The sequence below is a fragment of the Carcharhinus amblyrhynchos genome, chromosome 20 (assembly GCF_965287045.1).
Source record: "Carcharhinus amblyrhynchos chromosome 20, sCarAmb.v2.hapA, whole genome shotgun sequence".
In the NCBI taxonomy this organism is placed as follows: Eukaryota; Metazoa; Chordata; class Chondrichthyes; order Carcharhiniformes; family Carcharhinidae; genus Carcharhinus; species Carcharhinus amblyrhynchos.
In genome coordinates this window covers 50,557,257-50,571,876 of record NC_137343.1, presented here as the reverse complement: position 1 = coordinate 50,571,876, position 14,620 = coordinate 50,557,257, and the positions used below count along the sequence as shown (strand labels likewise).

General features: G+C 46.4%; 1 protein-coding gene across 4 annotated transcripts in view; it reads right to left on the bottom strand.

The window, feature by feature from the left end:
- Positions 1-5,212: 5,212 nt before the first annotated feature.
- The window catches only part of smpd4 (sphingomyelin phosphodiesterase 4), a 67,823-nt gene continuing 58,415 nt past the window's right edge, over positions 5,213-14,620 (bottom strand). For all 4 annotated transcript variants that reach the window (XM_080208592.1, XM_080208593.1, XM_080208590.1 and 1 more), the window contains 3 exons: positions 11,212-11,343; positions 10,054-10,182; positions 5,213-6,384 (listed from right to left, as the gene is read on the bottom strand). In XM_080208592.1, the coding sequence (XP_080064718.1) occupies positions 6,061-6,384; positions 10,054-10,182; positions 11,212-11,343 (585 nt within the window). In that variant the 3' untranslated portion in view covers positions 5,213-6,060. The remainder of the gene's footprint in view (positions 6,385-10,053; positions 10,183-11,211; positions 11,344-14,620) is intronic.

Sequence of the window (14,620 nt, the reverse complement as noted above, 5' to 3'; positions counted from 1 at the left end):
GATGTTGCCTGGTATGGAGGGTCTTAGCTATGAGGAGACATTGGGCAAACTGGGGTTGTTCTCCCTGGAAAGCCGGAGAATGGGGGGAGACCTAATAGAGCTGTATAAGATTATGAAGGGTATAGATAGGGTGAACAGTGGGAAGCTTTTTCCCAGGTTGGAGGCGATGATCACGAGGGGTCACGGGTTCAAGGTGAGAGGAGGCGAGGTTTAACTTTGATATCAGAGGGACTTCTTTTTTTACATAGAGGGTGGTGGGGGCCTGCAATGCATCGCCAACTAGGGTGGTGGAGGCAGACACACTAAGGTTGTTTAAGACTGACCTGGATAGTCACATGAGCAAACTGGAAATGGAGGGATACAAAAGAATGTTGTAGTTGAAGGTCCAAGAGCTTCAGGATGTTCCTGGGAATTAATAGATTCCTATCAGTTGTCCAACAAATTTTAAAACTCACCTTGTCACTTACGTTGGAGCTATTGGGGATCTTCCATTACTGTCTGTATAGCCTGTTGTATGTCTATTTATGTTTATTGATGTCTCCTTTTTACATCCACAAGGGATTCGGTCCACCTTGTTGTCCAACAAGGGGCATACACGCGGTGGGTCGTGCGAGGGCTGCTCTTGGATGTTTCTTCGAGAGTTGCCTAGTGCTTCACGTCGTTAGTGTACATATAATCTGGACCAATTGATGGGCAACACGACAGCTCAGTGACTATCACTGTTTGCTGTGAGGTTACAGGGACCTGGGTCGGATCTCCGGTTTGGTTCAATGTCTGTGGGAGTTTGCACATTCTCCCCATGCTCGCGTGGGTTTTCTCCGGGTGCTCCGGTTTCCTCCCACACCCCAAAAACGTGCTTTTTAGGCTGACCGGTGTCAATAAATTGTCCCTGAATTGGATCTCCCTTCATCTGGCGCATATATAATTCCCTAAATTTCCACCCCCTTTATAGCAGAGTCCGCTAGAGATAGACAAAAATCGACAATCAGCGAAAGACTTGAATAAGGCACTTGGTGTTAAATTGGGCAGCACGGCTGTGTAGGGCCAAAGGGCCTGTTTCCTGTGCTGTTCCTTACTCTGTTGGGGGCATTCATCAGGCCTCAGAGCTCACTTCATTAGGACTAAAGCAAGAAAATATTTGTGTACCACATGGAGATGTTCAGTGCTGAAGCTAGGGCTATCCCATCTGAGCTTGCTCCATTGCTGCTGCTGTTGCCTCAGAGACCATGAGCCCAATTGCTCGTTCCATGCTACTGGGGATCACAGTTTATAGAAAAGTTACTGTGCAGAAAGAGGCCATTCAGCCCACTGTATTTGCACCAGTCAAGAGAAAAAAGAAGCAAGCTGTTCATTTTAATCCCACTTTCCAGCACCTGGTTCCCAGGCTACAGCATTTCAGATGCAGATCCAGGTACTTTCTAAATGAATTGAGCATTTCAAATGCAACCACCAACTTAGGCAGTGAAATCCAAACACCCACCACCCTCTCGGTGAGGAGGTTTTTTCTCATGTCCCTTCTGATCCTTCTACCAATCGCCTTAATGTCTTCTGGTAATTGACCCGTGTTGTGGGGGGGAGGGGGGAGAACAGGTCTTTACTATGAAAGCCCCTCCTAGTTTTGTACATTAATTAGGTCACCCCTCAGCTTCCTCTGTTCTAAGGAAAACAACCCCTGCCTATCCAATCTCTCCTCATAGCTACAATTTTCAAGCCCCAGCCACATTTTTGTAATTATCCTCTGTACTCTCTCCAGTGCAATTATGTTCTTCCTGTAATATGGTGACCAGAACTGTACACAAAATTCCAGCTGTGGCCTAACCAGTGTTTGAACAGTTCCAGTATTACATCCCTGCTTTTATATTCAACACCTCACCCAATAAAGGGAAGGATTCCATATTCTTTCTTTACCACCTTGTCCACCTGAACTTCCACCTTCTAGGGCTTGTGGACATGCACTCCAAGGTCTCTCACTTCCTCAGTCCCTCTCAATATCTTCCTGTTTAGTGAGTGCAGCCTTGCTTTGTTTACCTTCCTCTCACTTTTCTGGATTCCATTTGTCACTTTTCCACTCACTCAACCAAACTATTGATGATTCTGGAGTTGACAGCTATCCTCTTCACTATCAGGTACACGGCCAATTTCTGTATCATCTGCAAATTTCCCAATCATGCCTCCACAATTACGTCTCACTCATTAATATATACAACCAGCAGCAAGGGCCCCGAGGCTGAGCCCTGAGAAACACCACTGCAAACCGTTTGCAATTTCCAGAACCATCCATCGACCATTACCTTTGTTTCCTGTCACTGAGCCAGTTTTGACTCTAACCTGCCCCCTTCCCCTGTATCCAGATCTGACGTTTCTGACCAGCCTGCCATGTGGGACCTTGTCAAATGCCTTACTGAAATCCATGTACAAAACATCTACTGCACCACCCTCAGCAATCCTCATTACTTCCTCAAAACCTTTTATCAAGTTACTAAGATATGATCTTCCCCTAACAAAACCTGCTGACTCTCCCTGATCAATCCGTGCCTAAGTGACAGTTTATTCTCAGAATTGTTTCCAATAATTTGCCCACCACTGAAGTCAGACCGACCAGCCTATTTTTTGGCCAATCCCTTGCACTGTTTTTTTAAATAATGGTACAAGGTTCAGACTTCCAATCCTCTGGAACCTCGTCTGTGTCTAGTGAGGACTGGTAAATGATCCTCAGAGCATCTGCTATTTACTCCCTGGCTTCCTTCTTCAGCTTCGGATACAGTCCATCTGGTTCTGGTGATTTATCCATCTTCAAGGATGTCAGTACTTCCTCTCACTATGTTTATTCTAATATTTCACACTCCTTTTTAACTAGAATACCTGCATCACCCTCTCCTTAATGAAGACAGGGACAAAGTACTCATTGAAAATCCTACCCACATCTTCTGAATCAACCCACAAGTCACCATGTACATCTCTGACAGGCCTCACCTGTTTCCTAGTTATTCTCTTGCTCTTAATGTATTAGTAAAACATCTTCGGATTTTCTTTGATTTTACCTGCCGATATTTTTTCCTATCCTCTCTTTGCTTTCCTAATTTCCATTTTTACTGCAATCCTATCTATATTCCTCTGGGCTTTCTACAGTATTGAATCTTTTGTGATGGTCATAAGCTTTCTTTTTCTGCCTTATCTTGGGCCTGTTTGTATCTAGATAATCAGGGGGCCTCTAGATTTGGTAATAACACCTTTTTTCCTTTGTGAGAACATGCCCACATTTCACCTGTAGAGTTTTGTTTTTGAATGCCTCCCACTGATTTGACACTATTTTTCCTTCTAATAGTTGTATCCATTCTCACCAGTTCACCTCTCAGTTTTGTAAAATTTGCCCCCCCCCCACCCCCAGTTTAGAACTTTTACTCCTGTTCTATCTTTATCCTTTTCATTAATGATGCTAAATATTATGGTCAGTATCTCTGAAATAGTCATTCACTTGCCCAGCTTCATTTCCTTAAACTAAATCTAGAATTATTCCCCCCTCACCCCCCGGTGGGTTTGTTACATGCTGGCTAAAACAGTTCTCTTGAATTAGTTCAAGAATTTTGAGCCGTTATGCCCTTCAAATTGTTCCTGTCCCAATTGATATTAGGGTAATTGAATTAACCCGGGCACTTTACACAATACCAGATCCAAAATAGTCTGTTCCCTGATTAGTTCCTTGACATACTGGTTTAGAAAACTACCTTGTGCACATTCCATCCTCCATACGATTACGACCCAATTAATTTCCTTAGACTATATGAGCATCAACGCCCCATGATGACCCTTGTTACATGCAACTCTAACTTCCTGATTTATCCACTGCCTGACAGTACAACTAGAGTTAGAATGCCTATAAACTGCCCCTACCAATGTTCTCTTCCCTTGCTTTAGTTTGACTAAATTGATTCAACTTTATTTTCAAGTAGAAATCCCAGTTATGGATAAAGACTGCCCAGAACAGTCTTTATCCATCCTTCATCAGGGCTATCCCAACCCTCAGTTTACATTCAAGTACCCTGGGATATTTAATATTTAACTCTGCAACCATATCTTCACAATGACTATGGAAATCCAGCAATATCTGTGCTATTAATTCACCAATTTTATGTCTTGCATATTCAGATGTAGCCCCTTTAGCTTTAACTACATCATTTTTTTTTCCTAATGTTATTTTTGTCTGTGAACATCTGATGACCTTTAATCTCTCTGTTGCTTTCTGTCCCACTCGGTTTACTTTTACCCAATCGTTGCTCTGTTCTAGTCTTCACATTTACCCGTACAAGAATCCTCCCCCGCCATCCCCATAATTCGTTCAAACTCTTGTCTACTTGCCCTGTGAGTGATTTGCCGAGACGCAGTGTCCAGCCTGGGTGGTGTAGTCTGTCCTGGTACTGGGTGCCAGTAACTCATTAATCAAAACTCCTGTCTCTCACACCACCCTTTCACAATGCACTTAACCTTTCTGTTTAACCCTTTGCCAATTAGCACATGGTTCAGTTAACAATCTAGAGAGTGCCACATTGGCATTTTGTATTTTGATCCAGGCAGCCCAAACTCATTCAGTAGAACCTCATTCCTAAGTCTGTTTATGATTTTGGTTCTTTTGTAGAATATGAACACATCAAGTTAAACAGTAAATTAAAGATTTATCAAATTCAGTTTAAAAATACATTGTGTTTTCCATTAATATGGCCGACACTTCATTTTAAATAAGACGCTTCATTTTACACAGGAAATTAACAGTAGTTTTGTACATGTCACCTCCTAATTAACTCTGCTCAATTTCAACAACAGCAGTGCTAAAGACACGAGGAAGCATCTCACAGACAAGGCAAAGACAGTGAGGACACAGAGTGATCCGAGGCAGCTCTTTCAATCAGTACATCCTGTTTTATGAAACAGTTTCATTCTTCACTGACATTTTAGGAAAGGGAATCATTTATATATCTCGGGAATTTCTGGAATCAGCGTTAAGCTGAAAACGTCCCATGAAATGTCACTAGTGTTTCTGATTAATTAGAGCACTGGGATTAATAAATATTCTTCAAAATCTGAGCGCCCAGAACACTTGCACTGACTGATGTCCGGCCACTTTGTAAACACTCCTCCCCCCCCGCCCCACGCACCTAGTCTTTCTGCAAGGCCCCCCAACCCCCAAACCAGTCTGTCAGCACAGCTCCCCCCGCACCCCGTCTTTCAGCACAGACCTGGTCCATCAACCAGAGAGAGAAAAAGCAGGAAACGTCAGGCCTGACATCCTTGGAAAGAGAAACCAAGTTAAACAGTTCAGCTCAATAATCTTTCATTGACCTGATACTTTAAACCATCTTTCTCTACCCAGAGGCTGCCTTAGCTGCTGAGTATTTCCAACATTTTCTGTCTCTGACTTTCAGCATCCACAGAGTTTTGCACCAACTGCAATTTCCATATAGTACGGCAGAATTAATACTGGGGAGGAGTTTATGGTTTATGTAACTACAACCTTCGCAATACCAGTGGTTCCATTAGTTTGAAGCGGTCAGCGTCGCCTGGACCGGAACCTGATGCACACCGCGAATTACCATTTCATGGTGCCTGATCCCTTGTCAGGCTGTGCACTTCATCTCTGTTCCACGCTGATTGGCGCCAGTGGGAATGAGACAATCCATTTTGTTACGGAATAGTTGCAGCAAGCAACAATGTGGAGTTGGGAAGTGAACTAGACTTGCGACTAGAAGCACACTCCTGGAACGCTGAATAAAATCTGAGTGCACCTTACTTAGGTCATGTGTCAGTTGATGTTTCTTCTGGCAAACCTTCACCGTGGGCAATCGTATCACTCAATATTCACGTTCGGATAATCTAACACATAACCACAAGCATAAAGGAACACTGCCATGTATGAAAATAAATCCTCTGTCAGCTCTGACAGCAATATTAAATAGCTCAAATTATTTTAAAAATTTAACCATACCGATATCTGAAGCAAGTGTTTTTACAATTTAAAAAATAATATTTTCTGAAGAAAGTAGAAAAATAGAAAGAGGGGAATCCTTTTCAAGCTTGGTGTGGTTTAGTCTGGTCTGTACAGAGCGCCACTGTGATCCCGTAGAGAAACCAGAAGATCAGGATCAGCAGGAAAGAAGCCACGGGGTGCAGGTTGAGTGTGGCACCGATAACCATAAAGAGGAAGAAAGAGGAGAGCATGCGGTAACTGGCCAGGAAGCGGAGGCTGAGCCGTGGCTGATGCTGCTGGAAACTGCGGCACATCACCGGACCGGACTTTATCCTCTGACTCAGCTCTGGGTAGGTCAGGTAATAACGAGCCAGTTTTCCCATCATACCCTCCCGCTGACACACGGCCTCCATTTCTTCAGCAAACTGCAGGACACACAAAAAAGAGCTGTAAGAACATAAGTACTAGGTGCAGGGTTAGATCCTGTGGCCCTTCAAACCTGTTCTGTCATTCAATCAGGATACGACTCATCTGATCGTACCCTTAACTCCACTTTACCATCTGCTCCCCATAACCCCTGACCCTCTTGTCAGTCACACATCTGCCTAACAGCCTGTGTATATATTCATTAACGCAGCTTCCACTGCCCTCTGGGCAAGAGGATCCTAAAGACTCTGAAGAAATTTCTCTGCATTTCTATCTCTTGATTTCCCTGCGAGAGGAAACATCCTCTCAGCACCCACCTTGTCAAATCCCCTCAATCTGATGTGTCTCAATAAGATCGCCTCTCATTCTCCTAAACTCCAATGAGTACAGGCCAATCTGCTCAACCCACCCACATTCCAGCAATCAATTAGTATTTAGCACCGTTCACACCTTCAGGATGTTTTTCACAGCCAGTGACTCAGTTCTGAAATGTGGTCGTTGTTGTTGTAATGTAGGAAACGCAGCAGCCAATTAAAACACAGCAAACTCCCTAAAACACCAACGTGATAATATCAGATAATGGCTGAATGATGTTGACTTAGGAATAAATATTCGCTGGATCATCAAGGGGAACTCGCTAATTCTTCAGAGTAGTCGCAGAAGGTCTCAGTTTCCCTAACAGGCAGCACCTTGATAGTGCCGCACTCCCTCAGCACTGCTTTGGAGTGTCAGCCTCGATTCAGTGCCTTTGACATTGGATCGGACTTTGACCCAGAACCTTCTGACTCAGAGGCACAAGTGAGAAAGCAGGCACATTGCTAAAGAATTAAACATCTAAATAAAGCTAATGACATGCTGGCCTTCATAGCAAGAGGATCTGAGTACAGGAGTAAGGATTTCTTGCTGCAGTTATTCAGGGCCTTGGTGAGGGTGCACTTGAGTATCGTGTGCAGTTTTGGTCTCCTAGTCTAAGGAAGGACATTCTTGCCATTGAGGGAGTCCAGCGAAGGTTCATCAGACTGATTCCTGGAATGGCAGGACTGAGATATGAAGAGAGACTGGGTTGATGGACTTGTACTGACTGGAATTTAGAAGAAGGAGAGGGATCTCATATAAACAGATAAAATCCTGATGGGGCGAATAGGCTAGATGTAGGAAGAATGTTCCCGATGTTGGGGAAGTGCAGAACTAGAGGTCACAGTATAAGGGGTAAGCCATTCTGGACAGAAGTAGGAAGAATTTCTTCACTCAGAGTTGTGAACCTGTGGAATTTTCTCCGACAGAAAGTTGTTGGGGCCAGTTCGTTAGATATGTTCAAGAGGCAGATGGACGTGGCCCTTGTGGCTAAAGGGAACAAGGGGTTTGGAGAGAAGGTGGGAATGGGATACTGAGAGCGCATGATCAGCCATGATCATACTGAATGGTCATCCAGGCTCGAAGGGCCAAGTGATCTACTCCTGCACCTATTTTTATGTTTCTATATTTGAGAGAGGAAAAACATCTTTAACGCTTCAGATAAAGATACCCTTCTGATCCCTTTTAGTATTTTCTATTTAGCACAGTTTGTCAGAACATACAGGATCTACTGGATCATAGAATGGTTACAGTACATTATTCTCTCTCAGCAAGAGAAACTCAGCTAGTTTCATTCTCCGGCCTTCCCCCACTGAGTTATGAATTTCCTTTCAGGTGTTTATGCAATTCTCTTAACATAAACAGAAGCAGGAGGAGGCCATTCAGCCCCTCGAGCCTGCTCCGCCATTTAATAAGATCATGGCCGATCCTCACACTCACTGTGTGAATCTGTCTCCACCACACTCTCAGACAGTACATTCTAGTTCCTAACCACTCGCTGTGTGAAAAGATTTTGAAGACATGGTTGGTTCTTTTGGCAATCTCCTTTGGTTCTCATTGCTTTATCATTGGGGATAGTTTCTCTCCTTCTCTTGTCCAGACCCTTCATGATTTTGAACACTTATCAAGTCCATTCGCAACCTTCTCTCGAAGTAGACCAGCCCGACCTTCTGCAATCTATCCACGTCACTGAAGTTCCTCATCCTTGGAAACATAGCGCCCAGAATTGGGTGCAATTCTCTAGCTGAGGCCAAACTAGTATTTTATAAAGATTCATTATCATAGAACATAGCATAAACAGGCCCTTCGGCCCACAAGTTGCGCAGATCATATCCATACCTACCAGGCCTATCTATAACCCTCAATCCCATATACTCATCCAGAAGTCTCTTAAAAGACCCCAATGAGTTTGCCTCCACCACCGACAGCAGCCGATTCCACTCACTCACCACCCTCTGAGTGAAAAACTTACCCCTGACATCTCCTCTGTACCTACTCCCCAGCACCTTAAACCTGTGTCCTCTCATCTTCTTGCTTTTGTGCTCTACGCCTCTAAAGCCCCAGAGGCCACGTTCTTTATTAACCACTTCTTCGATTTGTCCTGCCAATGATTCAGCGCTTACACCCTCAGGGACCTGTGTCCTACACCTCCTTTAGAATTGTATCCTTTATTCCTACCAAAATACATCACTTCACATTTCCCTGCATTCAATTCATTCTGCCACATGGCGAGCCATTTTGGTAACATGTGTTCTTTTCAAGTTTATCAATATCCACTTCAGTTCACAATGTGTACAAGTTTTGTCATTTGAACACTTTGAACCTGTGCCTTGTACGTGCAAGCCCAGCTCATTAACATAGATTAAGAAATGCAGCCACCCTCGTACTAATTCCCGGGGAACATCACTGTTCACGTCCTCCAGTCTGAAAAACAACCGTTCCCCACCACTCGGCCCCCCGCCATTCAGCTAAACTTCCCATCCATTGCCCTGTCCCTTTTATTCTACAGGCTTCAGCTTGGTCAACAAGCCTGATGTGGCACCTTCTATCACCACATTGTCAACCCCCTGTAAGCTCATCAAGAAACTCAGCAGGTCAAACGTGATTTCCCCTTAACAATACATGCTGGCGTTCCTGAATTCATCCACAATTGTTCAAATGATTAGTAATTTTGTTCTGGATGCTTTTCCACTCTCCAGGTTAAACTGACTGGCCTGCAGTTTATGCTTTTATTCTCTTTTGAGCGAGGGTGTAATATTTGCAATTCCCCAGTCCTCTGGCATGCCTGCGTTAAGGAAGATTGGAAGATTATAGCCAGCATCTCTGCAATTTCAACCCTCACTTGATCCAAACATAGTGACTTATCAACTTTAAAGTACAGTCAGTCTGAAACTTTTTTATTAATTGAATTAATTGTAAACCCCAAAAGAAAGGGGAAATAAAGGTGGCATAGTGGTTAGCACTGCTGCCTCACAGCACCAGGGATCCAGGTTCAATTCCAGCTTTGGGTCACTGCCTATGCGGAGTTTTCATGTTCTTCCATGTCTGCATGGATTTCCTCCGGGTGCTCCGGTTTCCTCCCACACTACAACGATGTGTGGGTTAGATGGACTGGCCGTGGTGAATGTGTGGTGTTACAGGAATAGGGGACAGGGCCTGGGTAATACGCTTTGTCAGAGAGCTGGTGAAGACTCGATGGGCCTAATGGCCTTTTCTGCACCATAGGGATTGTAATGAGGAACATTATTCACACAAACAGTTAGCTTAAGGGACTGGTGTTAACTGGTGCTTCCTGAGGATGGTTACTAACTCACCCGCAGGTTGATGGCTGATGATAACCGGAAGAGCAGGCGCACTAACAGACCATTCTCAAAGCTGCGAATTGGCTGCAACTCAGGGTCCCCCTGATATTCAATCTCAAATCTTCGGAGTCCATTTATAATCTGCAAATAAACACAATTCAGTACACCCACAGACAGTGGTACACACGGCAGACTGTCCCAGTACACCCACAGACAGTGGTACACACGGCAGACTATCCCAGTACACCCACAGACAGTGGTACACACGGCAGACTATCCCAGTACACCCACAGACAGTGGTACACACGGCAGACTGTCCCAGTACACCCACATACAGTGGTGCACACGGCAGACTGTCCCAGTACACCCACATACCGTGGTACACACGGCAGACTGTCCCAGTACACCCACAGACAGTGGTACACACGGCAGACTGTCCCTGTACACCCACAGACAAACTAAACAATTCCCCAGCCCTCTCCTCCACAGTTAGCAGGAAAGCACCCAGTACCTGAACCTATACCGCAGTGAGAATCAGCACTAACAGAAGCTGTATCTCAGTGACTGTCAGTGATAAGGTTCTACCTGTTCCATCTATGCCAGATTTTTTGCTGTGTTCTCTCCTCAGTGTGCAGTGCTGTTTCACACATGGTCATCATCTAATGCATCTCACCCTCCCCAGCACTGAGATCAAATGTCACTCCCTTCCTGTTGGCCTGGCCAAGTTCTGAGTTTAAAGCACACCAGGGGTAGGCTACGGATTTTCTTGGATAAAGCACTTCAATTACGCACTGGATAAATTAAGAGCTATGGGGGAGTTCCACGTTTTCAGATCTTAAGGCCATTGCTAAGAGGAGAGATTAAGTTCCCTGTCTCCCTCTAACCTTCTTTCACTCACCCAGGAGTTAGTATCGGGCCAGATTGTATTCTGAAACTGGAATTCACCCAAAGACAATGTGGAAATCAGAAAAATGAAATAATGAGACCCCCCCTGCACTGGCTCAGTGCAGCCTCTTCCACACTGAATACCAAGAACTACTCCTGAGGTATCTGCTCTTTAACAGAACAAACTGCACCCAGAGAAACGGAAACCCACAAACACTGAAAGCCCCAACTCCAACCAGGCTGTCACTCACTGTGACACAGCAGAGATACTCTGCACCGGCGTACCTGGTACCTGCCCAGCTGGGTCAGGATCAGCCCATTCTCTCCTGGAATACAGTCGGGCATTTGGTGCCTCCCATTTTCTTCGCTGGTCGCTCCCACGTTGGTTGCCATAGATGGCAGGTGTGGCGTGCTGAGCTGTGGAGATTCGATATCAAGTTTCATCATTGGAGCTGTTACCAAGTCACTCAGTTAGCGAGTTCAGTGCTGTGGATTCTCTGACTTTACTTTATATATTGGAAGTTAGGCTCTGTACCACGTCCGGCGGGCTTGCTGTGGTTGTTTTTGGGAGGGTGTGTGTTTGCATTAGGGAAGGGAACTGAGTTTACCAGCTCCCCGGGGGAACAGACAGGGAATGGTCTGTAACCATTCAACACTGGAGAGATGCTTTTCTGCCAACTAATTCAGATTAATGGGATCAGTATGACTGTAGGAAGTTCCTTACCCTCAAAAACGGAAAGTGTTAGAAAAGGTCTGGCAGCATCTAAAATGGTTCCAGTCTCTGTGTGACCGAGTGTGGAAGAGTCATATTGAACTCAGAACGTTAACTTTGTTTCTCGCTCCTCAGACGCTGCCAGAGTTTTTCCAACATTTTCTTTTTATGATATCCTGGAATTCTCTCTCTAACAGCACAGTAGGTGTATCTACACCTCAGGTACTGCAGCCCACCACCACCTTCTCATGGGCAATTGAGGATGGATAATTAAAGGGGGCCTAGTCAGAAAAGCTCACATCCGATGTATGTCTAAAAAACTCCTGAATAGGTCAACATCAGAGGCTGGTGGAGAGACCCTCTGAACGTTCACTAATCTGCTTTATGTTTCTGGAGCTGGGAGGTGGATCTATGATATCAACATCAGTCAGGTTGTTGGATCAGGCCCTCCAGGTGAACGGAGTTAGACACCCTGAAACTATCTCCTGCAGAGTTTGGCTGCTTTGATGAACATAGAACATAGAACACTACAGCACAAACAGGCCCTTCGGCCCACAAGTTGCGCCGATCACATCATCACCTACCAACCTACAGACCTATCTATAACCCTCAATCTCATTAAACCCCATATACTCATCCAGAAGTCTTTTAAAAGACCCCAGTGAGTTCGCCTCCACCACCACTGACGGCAGCCGATTCCATTCACTCACCACCCTCTGAGTGAAAAACTTACCCCTAACATCACTTCTGAACCTCCCTCCCCGCACCTTAAATCTGTGTCCTCTCGTAGCGACCATTTCAACCCGGGGAAATAGCCTCTGAGAGTCCACCCTATCTATTCCTCTCAACATTTTGTAAACTTCTATCAGGTCACCTCTCAACCTTCGTCTCTCCAGGGAAAAGAGTCCCAGCTCCCTCAACCTAACTTCATAAGGCATGCCTCCCAGTCCAGGCAACATCCTTGTAAATCTCCTCTGCACCCTTTCAATAGCTTCTACATCCTTCCTATAGTGAGGCGACCAGAACTGCGCACAATACTCCAAATGAGGCCTGACAAGGGTCTTATAAAGTTCCAGCATTACCTCCCGACTCCTAAACTCAATCCCTCGATTAATGAAGGCCAGTACACCATACGCCTTCTTGACCACCTCCTCCACCTGCGAGGCCGATTTAAGAGTCCTGTGGACCCGGACCCCAAGATCCTTCTGCTCCTCAACACTACTCAGACTTCTGCCCTTGATAGTGTACTCGTTCATCCCGTTGGTTCTGCCAAAATGGACGACTACACATTTATCCGCGTTGAAGTCCATCTGCCACTTCTCCGCCCAGTCCTGCATCCTATCTATGTCCTGCTGCAACTTTTGCCATCCTTCCAGATCATCCACAACACCACCGACCTTCGTGTCATCAGCGAACTTACTTACCCATCCCTCCACTTCCTCATCCAGGTCATTTATGAAAATGACAAACAACAAGGGTCCCAGAACAGATCCTTGAGGCACTCCGCTGGTGACTGACCTCCATTCAGAAAAAGCCCCATCCACAACCACTCTCTGCCTTCTGGTCAATTCTGGTCAATTATGAAAATCCTTTCCAAATGTGTCTTTTGTATCAGCCTGAATTCAAAAGACAGGAGGGCAATGGGGCTGGTGGACAGACACTGAGACAGAAGGGCAATGGGGCTAGTGAACAGACACTGAGACAGAAGGGCAATGGGGCTAGTGAACAGACCCTGAGACAGGAGGACAATGGGGCTGGTGGACAGACCCTGAGACAGGAGGGCAATGGGGCTGGTGGACAGACACTGAGACAGAAGGACAATGGGGCTGGTGGACAGACCCTGAGACAGGAGGACAATGGGGCTGGTGAACAGACCCTGAGACAGGAGGACAATGGGGCTGGTGGACAGACCCTGAGACAGGAGGGCAATGGGGCTAGTGGACAGACCCTGAGACAGGAGGGCAATGGGGCTGGTGGACAGACACTGAGACAGAAGGGCAATGGGGCTAGTGAACAGACCCTGAGACAGGAGGACAATGGGGCTGGTGGACAGACCCTGAGACAGGAGGGCAATGGGGCTGGTGGACAGACACTGAGACAGAAGGGCAATGGGGCTAGTGAACAGACCCTGAGACAGGAGGACAATGGGGCTGGTGGGCAGACCCTGAGACAGGAGGGCAATGGGGCTGGTGGACAGACACTGAGACAGAAGGACAATGGGGCTGGTGGACAGACCCTGAGACAGGAGGACAATGGGGCTGGTGAACAGACCCTGAGACAGGAGGACAATGGGGCTGGTGGACAGACCCTGAGACAGAAGGACAATGGGGCTGGTGAACAGACCCTGAGACAGGAGGACAATGGGGCTGGTGGGCAGACCCTGAGACAGGAGGGCAATGGGGCTGGTGGACAGACACTGAGACAGAAGGACAATGGGGCTGGTGGACAGACCCTGAGACAGGAGGACAATGGGGCTGGTGAACAGACCCTGAGACAGGAGGACAATGGGGCTGGTGGACAGACCCTGAGACAGAAGGACAATGGGGCTGGTGAACAGACCCTGAGACAGTAGGACAATGGGGCTGGTGGACAGACCCTGAGACAGGAGGACAATGGGGCAGGTGAACAGACCCTGAGACAGGAGGACAATGGGGCTGGTGGACAGACCCTGAGACAGGAGGACAATGGGGCAGGTGAACAGACCCTGAGACAGAAGGACAATGGGGCTGGTGGACAGACCCTGAGACAGAAGGGCAATGGGGCTGGTGGACAGACCCTGAGACAGAAGGGCAATGGGGCTGGTGGACAGACCCTGAGACAGAAGGGCAATGGGGCTGGTGGACAGACCCTGAGACAGGAGGACAATGGGGCTGGTGGACAGACCCTGAGATAGGAGGACAATGGGGCTGGTGGACAGACCCTGAGACAGAAGGGCAATGGGGCTGGTGGACAGACCCTGAGACAGGAGGACAATGGGGCTGG